Source organism: Bactrocera tryoni, chromosome 1 (assembly GCF_016617805.1).
Source record: "Bactrocera tryoni isolate S06 chromosome 1, CSIRO_BtryS06_freeze2, whole genome shotgun sequence".
Lineage (NCBI taxonomy): Eukaryota > Metazoa > Arthropoda > Insecta > Diptera > Tephritidae > Bactrocera > Bactrocera tryoni.
The window spans coordinates 19,946,113-19,970,486 of NC_052499.1; the positions used below are offsets into that span (position 1 = coordinate 19,946,113).

A 24,374-nucleotide genomic window follows, 5' to 3' on the forward strand; every position below is an offset into this window, starting at 1 on the left:
TTAGAGGCATGTTTATCATAAACTGTTAACTCTTTTACAATCTGTAGTTTGTCACTAAAGGTCTCGGTAACAACAAAATACATTTACTGTGTGAATACTTGGTCACTTTCCTTATATTCAATAGCTTCGGTAATTGGTACAGCGTAAAAGCTATATTAAGACTCTTTTATTTACAAACGACCAATAAAGCTAACATATAATAAAGTATCATGCGGAATTCATTAAAATTCAAATTGACCACTTAAAATAAGTGCAGTTAACAAATTTTCCAACTTTAACCATATAACAAGTAAATTCGTAAACTCTTACCCCACAGAACAAATAAATTATACAAAAGTTTATTTTCGGAATAGTCAATTGTCGTGTATGCGTTCGCTTATTTCAAGGTCAGCCAACTGATACCTTCCCCAAATAGAAATCGATATTCGTGAGAACGCACCGTACCTAGCAAGTGTAGTTCCTTAGTTGTGTGTAGCGCTGTGATCGCTGTTGACAAGCAAAACCTTTTAACATCCATTAATGCTCAATAGAAAATATATTTAAATATAAATCAAGGTAGCACCTGGAGATATGCTCAGACGCAAATGTATGTATATAAGGTACATAGCTATATGTATACTATTATTATTCTTGAAGCGCAAAAGCGTATTCGACTGGGCAGCGGGAGGGGAAAATACTCTTAAAACTACAGACACATTTTTCCATTTTTCTTTTGCACAATTGATTTATTTATAGTGCATACTTATTCGCTTAGATATAAGTTTATGATATTCAGTAATATTCGATCGATGTGACCTAAATATGCGGCTGCCTATAAATATATGTGCATATGTATTCATGCCACTATAAGCAAAAGAGTAAGACTTTCTGCATAATTTTAAAATTCTTATTTTATTCTTTAAAACATATGTCGCCCCATCAAAGTAATCCCCTTTGGCCTCCTTTTACGAATAGTTTCGCATACACGACCCTTAACATTCAAACAGTAGACCTTGCTGACAGTTTGGCCGGTCGGAAAGAATTCGGAGTGCCCCACACCTCAATAATCGAAGAAAACTATCAACATAACCTTGATTTTTGACCTGTTTTTTCGACTTCGGCTAACCTTTCTCACGATATTCCGCTGATTGATCGCCTGCTTCCGGGTCGTAATCATAAATTCACGACTTATCATTTTATTATTTTCACTGATCTTTCCTATATTCCAATGAAAGTAAGACCTCTGACTGTTAATCGTCGTTTCTCAAACACCAACTCCATTCTTTTATTGACGTGTTGATCATTAGTTGATGCCGATGTTCATCCTGCATTCGTCGATAACGCGTTCTCAACCCTATTTGAATAATTTTAACCAATCAAAAACACTTGTTCCCGACAAACAATTAAAGTCTAAGGCCTTTTGTAAAGGTCTGAATATTTCGCCCACAGAAATTTGATTCTGCACAGAAAATCTAATAGAACTTTTTTGTCGAATAACTTCACTGATTCTAAAAATCGCCGAATACACTTTATGTTCTTCAGAAAGACAAGCGTATACTAAACACCATTGATTTATTTCGACAAATGGGTTTTCACGTGAAATTCAATTAAAAAGTCTTACTATTTTTTGGCTACACTAGTATACAGGATTCCCGTTTTTACTTCATTTGCCACTATTTTTTGAGTAAACCGCGATATAGATTTGACTGAGACGTAACAGGGATTTTAATAGAAATATTTTATATATTTTATTTTATTTTTCGCTCTTAAGAGGCTCTTGGGCGTATCAACGTATCCATACACCAGTTATAACTAAGTCTCGGCTCAAAATATCTACCAATAACATTCAAATGGACTCGCGAGAGATGACAAGCTCTCTTGACATCTCTCTTACACTTGCCTGACGATTTTAAGCATCATATCCTTCAATTTTTTAATTCAACAGTTGAAGAGGTCGAAGATCGTCCAAAACGAGGATTGTCTTCAACGATCTTTGGACCGTCTCTCTCTTTACCACTGGTACCACTGGTAGGCTTATGTTTTTGACAACATTCGCAACTAATCCACCCACGAAAATTTGGTTGTAAATACAAAATTTTAGATAAATTCTTTGTTCGATATTTTTAACCATTGTAAAAATCGCAACGCCAATTACCGGGTGCTTTTTTGTCACAAAACATAACGTCATTCGCTAGAGTGTTGGACAGTTTCGACGTCAGTCTCATAAGCCACGTCTCGTAACCAGTAACAACACGTCTGATGACGTTTGCAAGTAGCGTTTAAGATCTGCACTCGACTTTGTTTTTAAGAAATAGTCAGGTCTTTTGTATGATTCTAGCATTGACACGCTTCATATCCAAAATGGTAGAGTCGATCCATAGAGATCCAAGATATTTTGAAATTCTCTGCTCTTTCTGAAATCAACACAATGACTTTCAAGCACTGTTTCCTTTAGCTTTTTAATGCTACCATCATTAACATAGACAAATGTACCATTGGCTCGAGGCAAGTTTTTGCTGACTTCCCGGTGTTAACTGAATGCATTGTGCCACTCAAATAATTGTGTTCGTAAGAAAATAGATTCTGCAAAAAACTTATGCGATGTTTTCAGCGATTTTCGAAACCATTAATCCATTGAAGATATAAAGACACACGAACCCCAACGTGAAAAGACTGTATCGATCTGGGTAACAAGTTTTTAAGCAACCCAACTACGTTTTCGGAAAATTAAAGCTCCAATTTCCTAATAACGAATTCTAATGAATTATTTACCATAAACTGCCAATCGACATTTATAAGTCAAACGAACATAACCGATCATTACAATGATTTCGAGAAAAAGATAGTAGATTTCCTGTAGATGTAGGTAAATGTCTTCCATTGGCCACAGAGCTTATTGGACTTATTAGAACATGGAAGCCATAAGTGTTATAGTTCATTGAGTCAACACAGCCCCTATTTTTTATGCGGCTCCCACTATATTATGGAAGTACTATACTTTTTGAGTGAGGTTATCTCCGTAAAGGATTATTTTCAAAAGATTTTTAAAAAAGTTTGTGTTCTCATTCAAAGATCATAAAACTTTGAAATAAAAACCACTGAAAGTTTTGGTGGAGTTTTTAATTCTAGCCTTTCCAAAAATAACTGTTTTATGACACGTCTGTTATACTAGCCTGCTGTCATGACATACACAGATCAACTGGTTGTTCTAATGGTAGATGGAGATTAAGTTTAATTTGAGATGAAATATTCGTCATACAAAACATCAACGATTTTGATATCAAATTTTAAACATAGGACGTGTTCCAGCATCTCTATCATGCCCACTTCCCTGCACTCTCTGAATACATCGTCCGACTCACATGTGCTGCCAATAGCTTCTGAGTTGTCATTAGACCAGCAGCCTTCCTGCACTCCTTTCGGGTTCACCATATCCTGGTGTTATGCTTTCAGGCTGGAGAAGAGTTCCCTCCATAATTTTAGTATGCCCTGGGGATCAGTCATTAGATCATATTTGGAGGTTCTATAAGAGTATTCTCCGGTCTTGAAACCTTCTGTTAATCTTTTCGTAGAATTTGCGAGCATTACCCCTGTCGGCCACCTTGTCATACTCTTCACAGCCACGTAATTCCCTCTTCAACTCTCGGTATCTATCCCATCACGCATGTGTTGTGGTCGATTATAATGTTGCGAGGTATGCAGTCTGCTTTCTCTCCGCTGCGACACAGTACTCCTCATCGTACCTGCTGTTCTTTTGAATTTCGAGAAAACCAATGGTTTCGTTTGCAGCTGTACGTAAGGAGCTTGAAATGTCGTCCCTCAGTACTCTTTTACCAAGTTGCTTACGAGTGCTCTCGGAGAGCCAGAATGCAAGTCGAGTAGAAAATCTTTCGGCTGTATGTTGTAATTGCAGCTTTTCGACGTCGAACATTGATTGTGTTCGTTGATGAGCGTTTGTTGAAGAACTTGCCTTTGTTGCGGATTTCGGCTAGACGTTCATCTACCGGCCTGAATGCCAGAACTCGGCGACAGAGTCCTTCCCTCCACAAATCCCACACCGAATTTACCTTCCTTTATATGACGTTTGCAGGGGAGTCACTTGTCTGAAGTTGTTTTCTTCTTTTTATTAGTTTTTTACGCGCCGGGACCTAAACCCCGTATATGACCCTGCAATGCATCGTCCGACTCACATATGCTACCAATAATGTAACTAACAAGCATGCATGTATTCCGGGCCTCCTGCACATGATCTTGTTGATTCTGCAAGTCCTTAAGGCATTCCATCTCGCCATGATCCGTCTGTCAAAATTTTCGAAAACTTTATTATATATCGTTAGTGACTTCCTTATTTTCTGGACTGGTTCGGTAGCCAGACGGATGGCACTTTTGGCAATCACATGAGCTATTTTGTTTCCCGGAACTTCTTTGTGACCTGAAACCCAGCATACGGTATATACAGCTGCTTTGCGGCAGCCGTTCCATCTACTGCCTACCTGCTTTCAAGGATAATCTCTGAAGTAATGCAATGTGAAACTATTGCCTTAATAACTGCTTGGCCAATGACCTATATGTTGATCTTCTTTATGTTGTTTCATATGTTGTTAGCTATGTCAACCGCTTTCCTGACCACAAGTACTCGCACCTGGAAAATACTGCAATATTCGCCTAATACTTGCCTAATCTCCAACTTCGAGCAATAGATACTACTCCATTAACCATTTTTGATTCATCTGTACCAATGTTATAAGTTTCGCTGGCGAGTCGTTTGCACCTGTGCCATCCAACCTCTTTTAGCGTAACGTGAAACCTTGAAATTAATAGAGAATTCTCGATATCCATATTCCATTGCAACACCTCCTACGGAGCGACAACTTGCATTAACCTTACCCATCATTCACGACATTCCTAAAGCCTGCCGGTATATCAGGCAATTCTATTTCCTCCATAATCCGCACCAAAGCAGCATTGAAATGTCAATCTAGTTGCATATTACTAACTGATTGCCTGCTGGACTTGCTAGCTTAAACCTTAGACTGGCTTTAACGTAAGCTCTACCCATACCTATATTTTTTCGCTTACAACGGAATGTTTACTTCACTCGCTTCTTTGCTCAAAGCATGTAAGCCTAAAATGGTATGCTATATCGGTATCGCATAGCTATGCTCATATTATGTTCATGTAGATGTGACCCAGTTGGTCGGTTTCGTCCTAGCCGCTTTTGTTGCTATAGAGTTTGCGAGAAGGCTTGTGCGAAGTGCTTTAAGTTTGGTGGCGTAGAGATAATCTGCGTGACATGCATGTAATTTGCTCGCCTTTCCTCGGTTTGTCTGTCTATTCTATAGCAGGAGATGTGCAGCAGCCAAGAGTTCCGAGCCAACAGGGCAATAAATGTAATACAGGCAATAGTGTTAAAGGTAGCGTTGGCAGGTTTGCGGCTTCAATGGCAACGCAAACTTCCTCATTGATAACAGTAGAAGCTGCAAAAGTGTAAACAGGATATAATAGCGCATACACAGTGAGAAAATATTCTGCATATTTGGCTGTGAAAAGGATACATTTAAGCAAAATTCTGCAAGATATTCGATTTCCCACTTCCCATTTTAGTTCTAAAATGTTTCGTCTTCTTTGCTCGCGTAGACAACGCTTCCGGGTTATAGCCGAGTTAACAACAGCGCGCCGGTCGTTTCTTTTTTTCACAATTTGATCTCTCCAACGGAATGGCGGTTGCCCAGGCGATTACTGCGTCGAATACTTTCAGAGCTGGAATGTTTCCATCGATCCTTTTTTCATGGGTCTTTGCCAAGACTTGATTTCCAGGCCTAAAGCCACACTTAGAAGGTCCAATTAGTTTGTTGATGGTGGGCTTTAATCTCACAATACGCTCGATGGAATGCGATGTTGAGGAGGTTTATGGAAGTGAATCGAGTTCCCCATCTCCTCGTGTTATGCTTTCACTTTGATTCAGCAGGCTGTAGAAGTGTTCTCTCCATAATTTTAATATGCTCTGAGCATCAGTCACTAGACCACCTCCGGGAGTTCTACATAAGCATACTCCGGTCATGAAACCTTGTGTTAGTCGCCACATCTTTTCGTAGAATTTTCGAGCGTTACCTTTGTCGGCCAGCTTGTCAAGCTCTTCGTAATTGCGCATTTCGGCCTCTCATTGCTTTGTCTGCAAATGTTTGTCTTTAATAGAGAGATCGATAACGTCTGTGCTAAAAACGACCTCTAATCATATCATAAATACCAGCAAGACCAAACTGGTTTCATTCACTAGGAAGTACCAAATATTAGAGGGACATTGACCATCAATGGGAGGAACACGTCTTTGGCTTGCTGACAGAGTTAAGTACTATGTACGTAGGTCTCATCTCAGACATGAAGCTCTAGTGAAACTCTCACCAGAAATAGATATTTGTCTTCATAATATCATAGTCTTATAATGAAATGTTCTACGGAATTTTTGATTGGTGAGACGCGTTGGAAAAGACTACACTCGCGAAAACATCGCCACATGAACCACATCAACTATGGCGCTGAATGTCTAGCAACGGTTGACATAGCCGCGAAAGCAGTCCCACTCTCAGATAATTTGCATACTGATGACTGCGACCTTGGGCAATCTGGCATCCTCGCAATCCTTTACAATTTCATGCCAAAATACTGGAAGTATTCTCTGGAGGAGAGGGCGGTGAGCTTTTTTACAGAAGGGTCAAAGCTTGCTCGGAGGTTTGGTGGAGCACTACACAGACGGGAACTTTCCATTAGCTGTAGTTTTAAGCTTTCCGACCACAAGCGGAGGTGGCTACCATACAGGTTGCGATAGATCCACTGCCACGGAACGCAACCTCGAGCTATTTTATGATTAAATTGGTTTGAGTACTTGCCCACCGCGACACTGCAGGAAACTATAAGGCTCATGAGCTTGCTTGGACAGATATTTCAGTCTGAATAACTGCGGAATCATGAATAGTTGAGCCTCAGAGCAGTTGACCCTCAGGCGAAGTCAAAAAGCGCTGGTCGGCCACCAGCAACTTTACAGTCGCAAGGTCCTTCTGGCTCAGGATAAATCTTAAGAGATCCAGGAAACTCCTCGCTTTCAGCTACGTTCACCTTTCAGTTGTTTTAGGAATTCTAACTGGGCACTGTCCGTTCGAAATTAGTGCATTAAAGTGGAATATCTTAACAAACGCGAGCTGTAACAGCTGTTGGGAAGAAGATGAGATATAATCATCTCAACACTTCCTCCCGCTTTTGTTTGTCAGCAAAGTTTGTCAGTTAGAACTGTTTATGCGCTGAAACTCTATCCTACAGGTACATGGGGAGTTTCTACACTTAAATGCTAGTGACTATCCAAATATAGGATTTTTCCATAGCGGGCTACAAAAGTAGACTAATAGGAACAGCAAACGACACTATGTTTTTTCCGCGCTTTTGACATTTCTCTTCAGTAAGGTTTGCCATATCATCATGGAAAGATGATCCAACAAAGAGTCGAAATTATTAAAATTTACTACCGAAATCCGGAGCCAATGGTCTCAACTTTAAGAGCGCTACGTCCAATTAATCATTCTGTCAGATCAACAATTGAGCGTGTAGTGGAAAAATTTTGAATTCACAGGCACAGTACGAAATTTGCCCGTGCCAGTGAGACAAAGAAGTACCCGTAGTGTCGAGAATATTACTGCCTCTTGCGCATCTTGGCCTACATTCTTACAAGATCAAATTGACGCAGGAACTGAAGTCGCTTGACCACCAGAATCGTCGTATGTTCCTGAACAGGGCTGAGCAAAAACTTAAAAATGTTCCGGATTTTCATCGAAATCTTCAGTGATGAGGTTAATTTCTGGCTGAATAAGTAATTGGTCAGGCAGCAATCCCGACGTGCTCCATGAATGTGCATTGCATCCCGAGAAAATTACAGTTTGGTTCAGTTTATGGGCTGGCAGCGTCATTGGGCCGTACCTCTTTCGTAATGATCAAGACCGGCACGTTACTGTGAATGGGGATCGCTACCGTTCAATGATAACCGAATATTTTTGGCCCGAATTTGATGATATGGATTTGGACAATATGAGGTTCCGCAAAGAACACAGAGAATGTCGCAATCGATTTATTGAAAATCAAGTTTAGTGAACGTGTCACAACATGAAATGATCCAGTCAATTGGCCGTCTCGGTCTGCGCTTTGACTCCGTTAGACTATTTCCTGTGGGGCTACGTCAAATCAATGGTCTATGCCAACAAGCCAGCGACGAGTGCTGAACTTTGTACAAATATCGAACATTAAATTGCGGCAGTATCGGATGATTTATGCTTAAAAACGGTCGAAAATTGGGTTCAGCGTCTGGACTTCTGCAAGTGTGCCCGTAGTGGCCATGCAAAAGAAAACGAGTTCCATAAATAATAGCGTCGAATGAACTTTCACAGGAATAAAGAATTTCATTGATATTCCAAACCCTTTTTGTGTCATTTAAAAAAACATCTTTTGTAGTCTCTTATTACAATTTTTGTTATCTAAATTTAACAATTATAACTGTTGCTCAAAAATCACCAATATATAATCAAAACTTTCTCACAGTGTATAACTTGCTTGCTGCCAGCTGTCCAACTTGTAAATGTTTCACTTTATATACAGTTATATAAGTCTACAGGTATGCAAGCAGCTTGGCAGCTGTCAGTTCGCATTTTAGTTGACGTGTCAAATCCACTTAAAGCTATTTCCAGCGCTGTGGGTTACTAACTACCGACTGCCAGTGACTTCATAGTTAAACAGTTATCGCAGGACACATGCCGGCATTCTATAGAAGTTAAAAGTTGACAGTAAACAAGCTCATCTGATGCGACGACAATGCCGGGCTGCCAACGCCAACAATATTAGTCCAATATTTGTAAGTCGGCGACTGGCCTCAAGTCAATTCACTTGGCTATTTTCCTCAAATGATGTCGACAATATTTAGTTTGTGGTCTGGGCGCAAAAATATTAGAGTTCACTGTTTGGGATTTCTTATTTACTTTTTGGTTGGCCAAATTAAACTGTTGAATTCTTGTGTTTAAACTGCTGTTTTAGACATTACGTTAAGGATATTGTGTAACCAAAAAGTCTCTTTGAACGCACTTTTGTATTTTTTTTTGTTACTAAACTTCACATGCTTTTATTTGCAGAACGCCGTCGCACATGGCGACGTTTCCTCAGACCGAGCTCTACCGCAGTGACACAATCGGCGCAATCGGCCAACTCCACCGACACCGAGTTGTCCACGCTGGACACACACGAACTGTGGCTAGCCGAATCAAAGTGAGTGCGTGCATGTGCGTCCCACGGGACCAACTGCGTTTTCCCACACTATTTCATTAAAGTTTTCACAATTTTCATTTCATTATTACTTTTTTCAACGTGCCCCCCTCTCTTGCTCTTCTCTTTTTTCCATTTATTCTAATTTCCGCGCTACATCAGCACTACGGAGCCGACAGCGACCACCATGACGGCGCTGCAGCAATTCGGTGCCGAAATGTTGAAGCTGTCGCGTGGCCTGGAATCGGTGGCTTCCTCTTCGACCACCTGCTCGCCAACCAAATCCGAATTTTCATCAACAAATCACTTCACCAGCAGCAGTCCGCAGCACTACTCGGCCAACAAGCAGTCCAATCAACAACAGCAACAGCATGTGAGTAGGGAGCATTTACAAATACCCACAGCGGCGCTTGCGGCTTCTACGGCAGATAGTACGCTGCTGCTGCGCGGCACAAGTTTGCGGCGGAGCGCACGCAGAGGACGTAAAAGGTAAGCAAATGTTGGTGACTTGCTTGTATTTGAATATTTGGGGAGGTGAAAAGCAAAGACGGCGCGAAATTTCAGCGGCGACAATAAATAATCATAATGCAGGGTGTTTCTTTTTGATTTGACTTGTTTACTGTTCAAAATCGGAACTATGGAAACTCTACAAAACGAAAAATATGTCTGTAGATACTTTTCGTTGTATTGTTGCCCTAAAAAGAATAATGGAAAAGACTATCTCTACGGACCTGAAGCATATGCTTATTGGGATAGGATTTGTGTCGTAATTGGGGCTTGGCACCTCAGATATATTTTTCGTTTTACTGTTGTCTTGGAAACGATAACGGAAAAATGTTTTTCACGGGTTTAAAGTATAGGATTCCTCAGATATGATTTTTGTGGAAACTTAACCTCATGTAGAACCTCTGATATATTCCTCGTTGCGCTGTTATCTTGGAAATACATACGGTAAACCCCTCCACGGTCCTAAAACATAAGACTAACTGGCTTCTTTTAACAAAAAGAACCGTAAATATCTAATTTTTATTGTCATAGGACCGCGAAACTGAGCAGATTCCTTGGAAATGAGCCATCACATAAAATGTGCCTTCTGCGTCGATCTAGCGCTGCCAGCGCAATTTCCAAGCATTGGAGGCGGCACCGAAGGTATTTTCCGGAATAGCTTTGAGAGCCGAGATGCATACTGCTTGGATCCCCTCTGTCGTCTCAAAATGCTTGCCTTTCATCGGCGTTTTCAGTCAAGGAAACAAAAAAAGTCTGGTGAGACCACATTTGGGCTGTAGGGCGGCTGCGAAAGCGTTGGGATGCCGGCCTTGTACCCAAAAAAGGAGGTGTGAGCGTTCGACCCTTCGTTTGAGTCTCCTTGAAGACTTACACTTAAAACTTGGCATTAACGGTTTGTCCAGGAGGAAGATATTTCATTATGGATGCCAAAAACGAAAATGAGCATCGTTTTCACTTTGGATTTACTCATTCTTCCCTTTTTTGGGCGAAGAGACACCTATGTGGGTCACTCGGCATATTGCCTTTTTGTCTTTATATGTAATTGAACTCTACATGTAATGGTTTACGAAGCCGTGAACCACCAGTCAGAACTCCTGCATTCAATCTTATCCTCTGGTAAGATTTTTAACTTTACTGCATGGAAACCGATACGACAATGTCCTGTTAGAATGATGTAGAGACTAGCCTTACTAAGGGCAAAGAGCTCATTGAATCTCTACGGATCAATCTTGGAACAAAATGATCTTGCTACAGCGCATGAATCGATGCTATCTTAGCGCTGACCAAGCTTTCGCGATGTCCAACTAACGAGCAGTGGAACACACAATGAAAAGTGAGTACCGAACTGCTTCTATTTCTACTGATAGGTGAGCTATGGTGCCTTTCCTTGCCAATCAATTACATGCGATTCCACTGTAGCCTGACACCCATAATTGTTTTATCATAAAGTGACTTAATGTCATTGATAACGAGCTTAGACAATAATTAGCTAGCTCCGAACGCATGGCTACTGGGGTCAAGACTAGTAAAAGTATAAAATTAAAGCGTGCTAGGGTTTCCAAATGCTCAGGCAGTTGTTTATTTAGAAACCGAGATTCTCTATGTCCGTTAGTAGCTTAAGTTATACACCTTCCAACAATATCATTGCTAAACCAACCCAGCCTTATTGAGACCCCCTTTTAAAGATGATGTTAAATAAAAGTTGATTGCGCAGTGAAATTGGAGTGCAAAATAAAGTCTTCACCAAACTGTACTCAATGCACAGGCAGTGCGTATGAGTAACATGGCAAGCCACGCAAAATTGAAATTCTTCTTGCTCGCTGTGCTGGATTCGAGGGTCAATGGCAAGCTGCTTTAAGCTCACGATGAAGTTGAATGAGATAGAGATACATTTACTGTTCGCTAGGCGAACAAGTTGGCGATTTCGCGCTCAAATTACGCACTTCAATGGATTCGCATTTTTCTTTGGAAATCTGGTGGCATGAAGGTGTGCAATTTTTTCGTTGTTTTTATTTGCGTTCATAAGATGAATGAAATGCCAGCGCCGCTGCCTGCTATCAGTTATATATGTATGTTGTTCAAAGATTTTTTTGTGGACTCGAGGGACCGTTGTTGTGACTAAGCACAGCCCCAAGCGGTGTTACATACAATTGGCTTACTTTAAATGTGGTGATACAGTAAATGAAAGCATTCTTAGCAAAACTTAATCTTGCTTAAAAAAAATTACTTTAAGTTAACAAAGTTTCTTTCAAAAGGGAAATATTTTGACTTTGATGGCTAACTTCGAAGAGCACAGAAATTACAATTTACCTACGATTTAAGCTTTCGAAAAAAATCGATTTGCGCCAATACCAAACCGAGTGTTGTACCGTGAGATAAATAATCTTAAAATCAATTTCCTAGTTCTAACTAGGTAACTTGATAAAAACAAAAATTGTCTTCTTAAATATTTCTTTTTTCGACTTAAATAAAATTCAAAAGCATTTAAGTCCGCTTAATTGAATATCCGACAAAGAGCTGCACAAACAAGTTGTGTAAATCAAGACAATGAAGCAAGAAGGTGCAACAGCAACCAGCAACCACAACCAAAACCACTAAAGCCGAATCAAAGTAACTCGATGTTCAAGAGTATGGCAACCTGTTTGATTATACTGGTTTGATTTACTTTTTTCTACTCTAACACTGACTCTTCTCATAGCTTAGATTAAAGGTAGAATAGTTACCTGCTTTTCCTTCACCCTGTGCTTATGTTGTTTGGTGTTTGTTGTTTTGCTGACCTTTATAGCAGAGGATTTTGTTTGTTTGTCCTGTCTAGTCGTTTTTGTCTTTACAACTTGAATACCGAAGTGGTTGCAAAAAGTTGGTTAGATGGTTCACTGGTTGGTGCCGCATAACCAAATAACTAGGAAGGCTGAGAATAAGGTAAATACTTCACAGTGCAGTTCCAAAGCTGATAAATATTCGAAAGAAAGTAATTTACCACTTTGCAGCATGCTTTTCCATACATAAGTTTCAAAAGCATATTTTGAAGTAATCCAAACCGACTCCGAATAATTCTTAAGCCGATTCCGAATGACTTAGGCATATTCATCAGACAAGAGATGGTTCATTGTTTGCCCGGAACCCTGCTCTAGACATTTCCTGCTGTCTTCTCGATCTATCATCCCTATCCTGCGGGGGTGTGCCGCCACCGGGCAGTGACCAGTTAGTATTCCCATCATGATTCTACAGTCTCTTCTATCGGTTGTCTATAAGAATTTTGTGTACTTTAATGACTTTTGTAGTTTTACACCCAGGTGGCTCGTTTCATGAGGTTTTGATTTTCTTTATTATGCTTCTGTCGATATCGTCATATAGACGATACGAGTACATTATGGGTGTCCAATGTCGATCGCATTTTCGGATGTTAGTCGTACACAATTTTTGGTAATCTCGCCCCCTACTTCATTGCCCACGATGCCTTTGTGGCCTGGCTCCCAGTAGAAGTGAAGTTGCTTACTTGTAGCAACACTTTACACTGCTGCCTTGCTTCCCAAGACACTGCTATAAGGAATAAAGTTACACGAAGCTCACACTAAATTCGCGAAGCAAACTGGGGCTCTTCTTCTGCAATGTATGGTGGTTTGACTCCAAGGACGCAAGCAGTCAAAATAGTTGCGCTTGTGGTATCGTCGATAAATTGAATACGTCTTCGATGCAATCAGGGAATGATATCTTAAAGCGTTCAGGAGATGGTTCCGCTCCAATCAGATTATAGCAAAGTACATATGATATTTACGAAAGCATAACTACTTATAGAGGAGTGATTTGCGTGCACTAACCGGAGGCATATAGGTACGGTGACCATATTTTCAAAATGAAAATACAGTACACCTTTTTGAACCCGCATTTTATAAAAAACAAAAAACAGATACATTAGTTTATGTTCATTTATTTTGAGAAATACATGTACATATGTTTTTTTCATTTACATTATACATGAATAAAAAACATAAAAAAGTCTTCAAACATAACAGAAGTCTTCGTGACTAGATAGTAAATAATAATTTACACAGTTTATACATACTTTTCAGCGGAATGTATTTTTTTAATCAAATCAAATTTATTTTTTAAATACTCTTTGAATTCTAGGCAGCTTAACTCGTAGTTGACTTTAATAATTAAAATCGATTTTATTGTTTCGGTTTTAATTTTGGTTTTTTCACTTGTCCACATATTGTTAAGAATATAAAACAGCCTTTCCGTAGGGGCATTAGACCCGGGCAAACACAAACAAAACTGAACAACTTTTATAATATTAGAAAAAGAAATTCTATTTTCTTCAAAATGTTTGAAAATTTCCAACCACCTGTTTTGAACATTGGTTTCACTTTCGCTCCATTTATTAAACTTGCTAGGTGTTGCATAACTTTTAACGCAAGAAAATTCATCAAATACTTCGTTATCTTTTATATTGATACCATTTCTTTTTTCTAAAATACATACATATATGAAAAACTGGCCTCCACTTCAATCCATGACGGTACTCTCTGTAGTTTTCGGATCAGATACGTGCTCATCTTAGATAAGAAGCTTTCATGGAAGCCTAATATCGAGGATAGAGCAAGATATTGATTACTTTGTAGTGCAGCAGAGGAGCCATTGGCAAAAGGTGGGGTCTTTTATCAAAAATAGTCCCTTGGATCTACAACAATATAGTCAATTTCACTATACAGGGTTTGTTCGGAAAGCAATAGGACTGATTTTCTTCCAATGGAGCTACTACTTCTAGCTAACGAACGAGCGACTGCTCAAATGTCTCCGAGCACCTGGAGGTGCAAGCCGAAAATGCAGCGTTCGTTAGAGCAGAGGTACGCGACTAAATTCTTTGTTTCTTTATCGATAAATCTGCAACAGAGACGTTTGATTAGATCTAGATCAGGCTTACTCAGATGTTGCTTTAGCAAGAAGTGATGTGATTCGATGGAACTAGGCGTTTTTTGAGGGCCGGGAAGAGGTCGCTGATAAAGACCGGAAAAATGAGCAAATCCAAAGTGACAACGATGCTCATTGTCTTTTTTGACATCAAAGGCATCGTCCATCATGAGTTTGTTCCTCCTGGACAAACCATTAAAACCAAGTTTTACGTGAAAGTTCTCAAGAAACTCAAACGAATGGACATCGCAACCGATTGGAAGAAGCACCACGACAACGACCCGCTCACACCGCCTTTCTTGTGAATAGCTACCTACCTAACCAAGGCAATTTCTATTTCGTCTCCCGTCTTATAATATTTGCTTTGCAATCCTTTATAAATAACTAAGTTATTCAATATTTTTCACATCCTGTATTTTTCCTTTGCTATTACTCGATTATTATTTTTAAATCGTACTTTATTTTTATGATTATTTTTATTGCTGCTTAATGTACTAAGACATCTGCACACTTCACTTCACGCCTTATTTTTCTTTTTTTCTATTTTTCTATTTCCACTCTTAGCTTTTCTACTTCTTCGCAGCACTGACCATTGCACATTATTTTTTCATTTGATGTGATTTTTTAGACATCACGTCTAAGTATTTTCATTTCCTTTTCGCCTTCGCTGTCTTTGTCATTTTTTTAAAGCTTTAAACGTTTGCCTTTGCTTTGCCGGTGTCAGCGCACGTCTATCGATTTATTGCGCTTCGCTGCTGATCGAATTTGTTGTCTTGCCAGCTAAGCGTTTTCGGCAAAATCTACAATCGTGAAGTTATGACTGTCAATGGCGACATTGAAGGCAAGCTGTGAATGCACTAACTCTGTGTCTGATGGCTGGAACTATTCCCATTGTTTGCTATTCAACAGCAGACCCATTCGCCATGTCCTATATTTTTTCTCATTCGACACAGTTATAACTGACATTTCAATTGCTTCGTTTGGATTGCTCTGCCGTTTTCTTGGCAACTTGTGACTTGTGTTTTCGTAATCGTAAGCTTTATAAAATAACTTAAATTATACATAGAAAGCAAATAGGTCAAATTTAAAGCACATGGCTCTTCAGGTTGTTGCAATAGCTCTTACTCGATACTGTCCAAAGAAACAGTAACTGTTAAATAAAAGCCTTGCTTCTTTACTTAATTTTATAAAGATACTTAGGCAAGGTAAAATGGTAATTTTAAGGCCCCATTAGCCAGTTCATATTCAATTAACTTAAATGAAATATTCGTGGGAACTGAGGCGAAAATCTTGCAGAGCCCCCAGAGGTGATCTAGTGACTGAAGCCCAGAGCATACTAAAATTATGGTGGAAACACTTCTCCAGCCTGCTGAATGGCAGTAGAAACATAACACCAAGAGATGGTGAACCCAATTCTCTTATCGATGACGATGGAGTGGACGTTCCCTTGCCCGACCATGAAAAAGTTCGAATAGAAATTATCCGTCTGAAAAACAACAAAGCGGCAGGGCAGATGGATTGCCGGCCGAGCTATTCAAGCCAGCAAAAAACTGATAAGGAGCATGCATCAGCTTCTTTAAAGAATACGTTCGAACGAAAGTAAACCCGAAGATTGGAATTTAAGTGTGCTCTGGACAATCCACAAAACGGGAAACCCCACAATCTGGTTTTAGTCCTGTGGTTTTAGGCCCGGAAAATCAACAACTGACCAGATATTCACCATGCGCCAAATCTTGAAAAGAGAATCGACACACACCACCTCTTCGTCGATTTCAAAGCTTCTTTTGACAGCATGAAAAGTAGCTGCCTTTATGCCGCTTGTCTGAATTTGGTATCCCCGCAAAACTAAGCTGCGTAAACTGACGTTGAGCAATGCCAAAAGCTCCGTCAGGATCGGGAAGGGCCACACCGAGCCGTTCGATACCAAACTGAGGTTGCAGACAAGGCTACTGCCTGTCGTGCCACTTCTTCAATCAACGCCTGGAGAAAATAATTCGAGCTGCAGAGCGGAATAGAGAAGGTCTCAACATCAGTGCTGTTAGTTCAGCTTTCTCCGGATTGGATAAGGAAGTGAAGCAAATTGGACGAAATATCTCCTGTCGTCAAACAAACAATCGTCGTACTCACAGTAACTTCAAAGTCGTAAATAATTTCATCTATTTTGGAACCAGAATTAACACCAACAACAATTTCAGCCTTGAAATCGAACGCAGAATAACTCTTGCCAATAGGTGCTACTTCAGCAATTTAGATTTAAAGTCCTCTCTCCACAACAAAGACCGAAGTCACTCATTATTCCCGCCTTGCCAGATGTTGCAGAGACATTTACGATGACAACATCTGATGAGTCGACGTTACGAGTTTTCGAGAAAAAGGTTTAAAGGTTTCTGCGGAAGATTTATGATTCTTTGCGCATTGGCAACGTCGAATACCATAGTTCAGCGAATTAAGAGACAACTAGTACGCTGGCTATGCCATGTCGTCCGAATGGATGAAAACACTCCAGTTCTGAGAGTATTCGACGCAGTACCCGCCGGAAAATCTGAGGAAGACCTCCACGCCGTTGGAAAGACCAGGTGGAGAAGGACCTGGCTACACTTGAAATCTCAAATTAACGCCAAGCATAGGGAAGGACGACTTTCGCTACGCTTTTTTGACTAAATAATTAAATTTGCATTGAAAAAAAGTCTTACTTCTTTTGATGTAAATGTCATAAAATCGTGAATCGCAAAACCGCTTTACCAATTGCTGAACTCCGCATGTAATCCAAATGCACAAGGTAATAAACGTTGTGGGAAGAGCAAGGGAAATAATGGAATTAAAGCCTTTACTTCAATGCTGGAAGAAAGCAGATGTGGGGAATGACTGTGCGAATGTAAATATATATTAGCAAATATACACTTATACAAAGACACATACAGGTGTGCGTGCAGCATAATTCATCTTCTCACAGCGTATGAAGGCTGACATTTTTAGAAAGTCACTAAATTCATCCAGGTACCATTATGCATTCACTCACTTGCCTGCCGCATTATGGAGCTTACAGCTTTCGCATGGCCACTTTTATTGCTTCGCTACAGCAGCAGCGCGCTTATGAAATATTACACAGTTTGAAAAGCGCCAGAAAATGTACGATTTTTTCTTTTTTCTGCTGCTGCTGTTCTATTCCTTAGCTGTGAAATGTGTGACGGCCACATTGCACGTGCCACATGCTGCTGCCGTTGCAGGCGCATTCGCATTAATATTGCAACGTGAAAATAAAGTTATATACATAAATATATATACATATAAGTATGTACAAGTATATGTGAGTGTTTGTAGATATGTATGCATGTGTGTATGATTGCCTTCTTAAGCTGTGCGTTGAACGTGCTTCTCAGCGAAAAGCACAAAATATTAAATGAAAATGTAGAGAGCTGCTTTATGCTGCACCGCGCCAAGCAGAAAAAATCCGCCAACAATAATAACAAAGGAAACTTCAACGTCTTAGCTAAACTGAAGTCCCTGAAAGCGGCGCTGCGCTTGTGGCACTTATGACTGCTTAGTGGCGCCACTCAAATTAAGCTTGTCAAACAAATAACAAAAAAAAAAAAAACAGCAACACCACAAATTTATTCTCGAACAAATCTGCAGTGCAGACGCTTAAAGAGATTTTTTCTTCTTCCTTCCTCTGAGCGCTACATTCTCGCATTCTGCCTCTCACGTAAGCTGTTGGGATCTGCACCAATTAAATATGTTTTCTATTCTGTCCTTGGCGACGTTGCTAATTGACATTTGCACTAAGTACGTCCGCGCGGACACAAAGCTCTCCAAATATCTGCGAGCAAAAAACGTAAAAAAAACGCAGTCATTGCTTAGGTGCGTGAGTCTAAAATTGTTTCAATAATGTGGCAATGAGAAGAAGCAGAGATTTCTTTAAATGAAAAATAACACAAATTAGTCTCAAATGCTTTAATTAGAAACTTACAGTTATCATTAGGAATCCACTCGTCTTGTTGCTTCGGTGAAGTCACTAACCACCTTCTTTTTCTTTATTGGCTACACTTGGAATTTCCAATTGGCTGGCGTTCTTCCTTTGCGCTGTTTGGCGACAATTGGAGATTCCAAGTGTAGTCCGGTTCTTCTCCACCTGCTTTTTCCAAAGGAGTGACGGTCTTCGTCTTCCTCTGCTTCCCCCGGCGGGTACTGCGTCGAATACTCTCATTGTTTTCATCCATCCATCATATCTCGTACAGCTCATGGTTCCATCGACTGCGGTATTCGACGTTGCCAATACGCAAAGGACCATAAATCTTCCGCAGAAGAAAGCCATCTACAATAGTATTATTCAAACTATTGCGCATCTGAAGCTTTAACATTTTTTCACCGTTGTTGTTCTGTGTGTATTCTATCCTAAAAGTACTGCGCCGGCTTGTTGGCCAAGAATAAATCATGCAAACTTTAGATACTCAGTTCTTTGTGAACCGTATAGAACCGTATTGAACCGTCCAGTGACGGCGCTTTGTATCGACATAAACAAATAGTAGAAAAAAGATGCAAGATCTGGCTTTTTAGCTGAGTAGGGCAAGATCGCTATTTTCCAAATAGTTTTTAGCCGTTTTTGAAAATGAAGCAAAGTATTGTTATTATTTCCCCGTGTTTAGTAGCAAACTTTGGTCGTTTCTCGACAATCGCTCACTTCAATTGGATGAGTTGTTGTCGTTAGTGTTCCCCATGGATGGTTTCATTTGGTTTTATGAGCTCAGAATACAGCACGGCCTTCTGATCCCACTAAATACAGAATATTACCTTGCTCTCATGGCAACTTGGCTTTGACGTTGATGTGGCTGGTTGATCAGGTTTCACCTATGATATATTTTAGAATTTTGGAGTGGATTTAATAAAACCATTTTTATTCCTCAAATTGCAATGAAAAAACCATTTTTTTCTGAAGCGTTCAAGCAGCATTTCTGAAATGCAAAGTCATATTTCAACGTCTCCATTCAAATACCTCCCAACTCACTTGCTTTTGTCTGGCTGCCTTTTTGAAATTGTTACTTGAGTTACTCCCAAAAATTTTGCGAGCTATTCTTGTCTTTGCAACAATCTTCAACGAGTAGTGCTTTCAGCTTCTATTTTTCAAACGTTTTTGGCCATCTAGGACGTTCTTCGTCTTACAAGCCAAATTCACCGCCTTTATTACATGCAAAACACTTTTGGCAGGTTCGCTTAGCTAGAGCTTGTTTACGATGAAATTCCACCAGCAACGATGATTTCGGCTGTCGCTTTTATTATACTAGGGTATTACAGAATAACTTCACGAAAGAACTGTATCGGGTACAAAGCTCGAGATATTTTATACCATGTTCCGACAAAAATTTTAAGCGATTAGAGCAGAAGGCGATGGCAGAAGCTTCAAATCTCCTCGGTGACAAGATTAACAAGTGTCATTTTTGTATGGAGAAATCTTGCTAAATCTAGTAGATTAGTGAGATAATCTGCTCAACAGCCTAAATCTCGTGATTAAGTATGGGTCAGAACATGATATTAGAAAAAAAATATTTAGTAATAATATTCTGAAATTCAAATCTGTAACAAAATATTATAGTTTTGAGAATACAGATTGTACTACGTGAATGAGCTATTCTTACAACACACATTCATTTGCATAATTCATCTCTTTAACTCTCTCATGAATTAATGAATTGCACGCTCGAGACACCGTTTATGCATAGTACGATCATGTGATACACTGATGGCTCGAAAACCTTGGAAGGAATCGTTGCATGAGCCGCGGAACCACGCATCACACTCTCCATACCCATTTGAAATTTTTCGAGCATTTTTCAAGCAGAAGTCTTTCCCATAAGTCAATGCATAGAGATAAACCTCCTCCGCAATTATCGCAACGAACATATAACCACACTCAGCGATAGTCAAGGGGCACTTAAAACAGTATTTTCCTATGATATTCAATAACTACAGGTGTAGGAGTGTAGAGAACGACTTAATAGCCTAATAGCCTTGACAGACGGCAGCGTTAATCCGGATTAACTGCGCACTTAATCAGATCCAAATTTGTAGGTGACAGACGGCAGCTATGCGAGTTTGAAACTCTCATAAACAGCTCATTGTCCTTTTTATAATATTTTCAATGAAAATTGATAGAAGATAAACATTACAGTTGTTAGCCGACCAATTTTTACCAAACCATTTTTTATTACAAAAACATATCAACACATTATTTTTAAAACTGCATCATAACATAGAAGTTTTATTGATATTATGTTGAGAATTTGATAAACAGCTGTCATGGTTGCTTGTATTTCATTCACAATAGATGAAAATTGGCCATTTTTAACAATGTTGCCAACGAAAATCTGACAAACTCCCTAAAATTTTGAGAGTTATTTTTGGATTCAGCAACGGAGTTAGCTGTGGTAACTCCTGAATTAATCCCGAAAAATGCAATTAATCTGGTTTAACGCTGCCGTCTGTCAATGCTATAACGGAACGTAACCTAATACACTTACACTGCCCACTCCAAGCTGAAGAGGCACTTACACAACATTGACCTAGCTTCTTGCATAAATTGCCGATTCTGCAACAGGGAGCTTGGAACATCAGAATACCTGCTAATTGACTGCACAGCAGTCTACAGACGCGGGTTTAAGGCCCTTGAATCCATGTTTCCAAAGAGAGATCACATCGCTTCGCTAGCACTCAACAGAATATTGGACTTTATCAATATGCTGGGGCAAGGTGAATCTTTTTGGTTTAGGAGATGGCACAATAGACCTAAGTTCGCGGTGCATTCCCCGTTTATTAATCAATCAGTTCATATTGAGAAAATAACTTTGGCGTAAATGTTTTACCCAACCTTTCACTTCCACTGGTAGATGGTACTGATTTCTCGGAATTTGAAGACATTATTGCTTCAGAGCGCATACGAATTACTTTCGAAAGGGAGATTTTTACTGAGGAAAACTTGGGAATTTTAGACTGTAGGTTTGGATATCACCCAAGGCTGTTTTGTTCATTGGGGGTATTTTTTTACGTGGCAGGTCCCAAACATAGCGCACAAACCTTGAGAGGAATGATACGTCTTCTCACTTTAGCTCAACTTCAAACGGATGTGTTTTGGCTACACAGAAGATCCTAGGATCCTAAATGTAAAGAGAATCGTTTCTAGTCACTCCCAAGTGAATGGCGCTCAGAGAACTTCTTTCCTCACTTGGGTGAACTTCTACACATAGCTCCATCTTCCAAGTTTGACTTTTATTAAAACGCAAATTTTCGTTAAGCAGCCTGATATTGAGGATCACGTGAAGCATGTATGGGCTGAACACAATTATGAAATATAAGAAATAAAAGTATCATACAAAAGAGTACTTTCATTGCTTTCATGAATAAAATCCAACGAAATTCGCTAAGATATCCAGCACAACAAAAAAAGATATTACTTTTTTGTAGAGCTGTATAATGTTCAGTTAATTCAAATATGTAGTAACAAATACTTTCTACCTTTCTAGATCGCTTTCGCCGTCTTGCAAACCGCAACATGCAATGATGACCACTAAAAGTCGGCGCCGCTATTCCACAGCTACGCAGGGCGCACGCGAAGTGCGCGCCGATACGCCACCACCGCAGCGACGCAATCGTTTCAACAGTTTGCCGAAAAATGCGCTGCTCCTCCTTTCCCGCCAATCCAGTCAAGCGACAAGCAGCACAGAAGGCAATGGCACACCCGCGAAAGGGCATTCCGACACGGAGGTAGAGCAAAACGGCAAAGCGCAATGTCAGCGCAGCAACGATAAACAAGCAGAGCTGCCACCTATCTGTACATGCCCCTACTTTGGCGATCGACCGCTGCAGAATTGTGTCAAACCGACCGAGGTAAAAATTATACCCACCACATTCAAGGTGACCAATGTAATGGAAATGGAAAATTTACTAAATCCACCGGAAGAAGAATTGACTAGCATATTGGTTACTAGCAACAGCACTGACGATGGCAACGCCGTCACACATCTGAGTCCCAACACAGCCGAACGCATGAACAACAAACACAGTGCTAGTTCGCTAACTGTACACTCCAGTGATGGCAGCACGCCGAGTAATTACTTGAGTGTCGCAGCTCAGCCGGGTACACCGTGCCCAGGGCGTCGTAAACTCAGTATTTCGAAAACCGCATCGGTTATCACCTGGGATGCGAGTCGTTATCGTAGACGCGGTTCTAGCTTCGGCAGTGCGCGCACTACGCTACTGCTGACACCAACTAAAACCGGCACGGTACTCACGAGCTCCTCTTCAGCAACACCGTTGCGGCGTTCCGCCACGTTACGCAGTCACAACAACATGAATTATCTGCAGGTTTCTACGGCCTGCGATAGCACAGCGAATGTCGTCGAGGCGGGCCGTTTTCGTACAAAATCTAGCACCCCACATTCCTCACCATGTCTACTGCAACGCAACCAAACTGTACGCTCACATCATTCGCGTAACTCAAGCGTGATTTCACGCAACTCCTCACGTCACGGCCGTATTATCAAACTCGAACAGAAGGCGACCAAAGTCCTGGGTGTGGTATTCTTCACGTTCGTCATACTTTGGTCACCATTCTTTGTGCTCAATTTGCTGCCGACAATATGCGGTGATTGTGAGAATCGTATAGCGCACTGGGTCTTCGATGTAGTCACCTGGCTGGGCTATGCCTCGTCCATGGTGAATCCCATCTTCTACACCACCTTCAATGAAGTGTTTCGTAAAGCCTTCAAGAAGGTGCTCACTTGCCAATACTCGACTACGACCAGTTGGAATCCGAGCATGTAGCAGCAACTGGAAATTACGAAGACGAAAGTCAAGCAACAGCCGTCGGATACGAGCTCATCCGGTCTATTGGCGATTATTAAACGTCGCAGCTCGTCAAGTCGCAGCGGTAGCCGCAGTAGATAGATAAGGGAGTTTGGCACAGACTGTGTACAGCTTTGAATGCGTGTGTGTAAGATAGTGTGCATGTGTTTATATAAGTGTGTGTGTGGTTTGTGAGTGTGTGCTGATTGTAGTCAAGTAAATAGATTAATATTTAATGTATTAAGTAACACAGTGAACTAAGCTCTTAGCTAATTTATAGTGTTAAACTGAAATTTGTATATATGTATGTATGTGTGTATGTATTAATAGTATGTGTGTGGTTTGCAGCAGAAATTTTAAGAAGCCACATACTTCATTGCATGTATTCCCATAAGCTCTCGGGATAGTGTGTAACTAGCTAGATGCATTTAGATATTGGTATATTAGGGTGGTCCTTATTCATATAAAGAAGTTTTATACACTAGATTCTCTAAACCTTCAATTCTACAATGCAGTCGAAGACCTCACTTATAAATTTAAGCAGGTTTCTACATGAAAGATCTGTTATTTCGTTTTTTCAGCTTGTAACACCACAAATAGAACGCTTACCATTGACATATATCTAAGGGTATTGTAGATGGTGGACAGACAAGAAGACTTCTACTTTTAGAAAAATATGGTTAGGGTTATCTACAGGACATCTACCCCTGAGATCTTATCTTCAGGAACTTGGTAAAATGTAAACTACGATAAGAGCAACATCCAGTCTGTTTGACGTGGAACCGGCTGACGACAGCCTAAACCCACGGCGCTGAAAAGCACAACGGATCAAATCAATGCGTAGAGCA

At 40.2% G+C, this 24,374-nt stretch overlaps 1 protein-coding gene across 1 annotated transcript in view; it reads left to right on the forward strand.

Annotated features, from left to right (window-relative positions):
• LOC120766980 (alpha-2B adrenergic receptor) overlaps positions 1-23,971 on the forward strand; it is a 178,844-nt gene extending 154,873 nt beyond the window's left edge. The window contains exons 4-6 of the mRNA XM_040092776.1: positions 9,144-9,276; positions 9,436-9,762; positions 22,206-23,971. Of these exons, the coding sequence (XP_039948710.1) occupies positions 9,144-9,276; positions 9,436-9,762; positions 22,206-23,505 (1,760 nt within the window). The 3' untranslated portion in view covers positions 23,506-23,971. The remainder of the gene's footprint in view (positions 1-9,143; positions 9,277-9,435; positions 9,763-22,205) is intronic.
• The last annotated feature ends 403 nt before the right edge of the window (positions 23,972-24,374 follow it).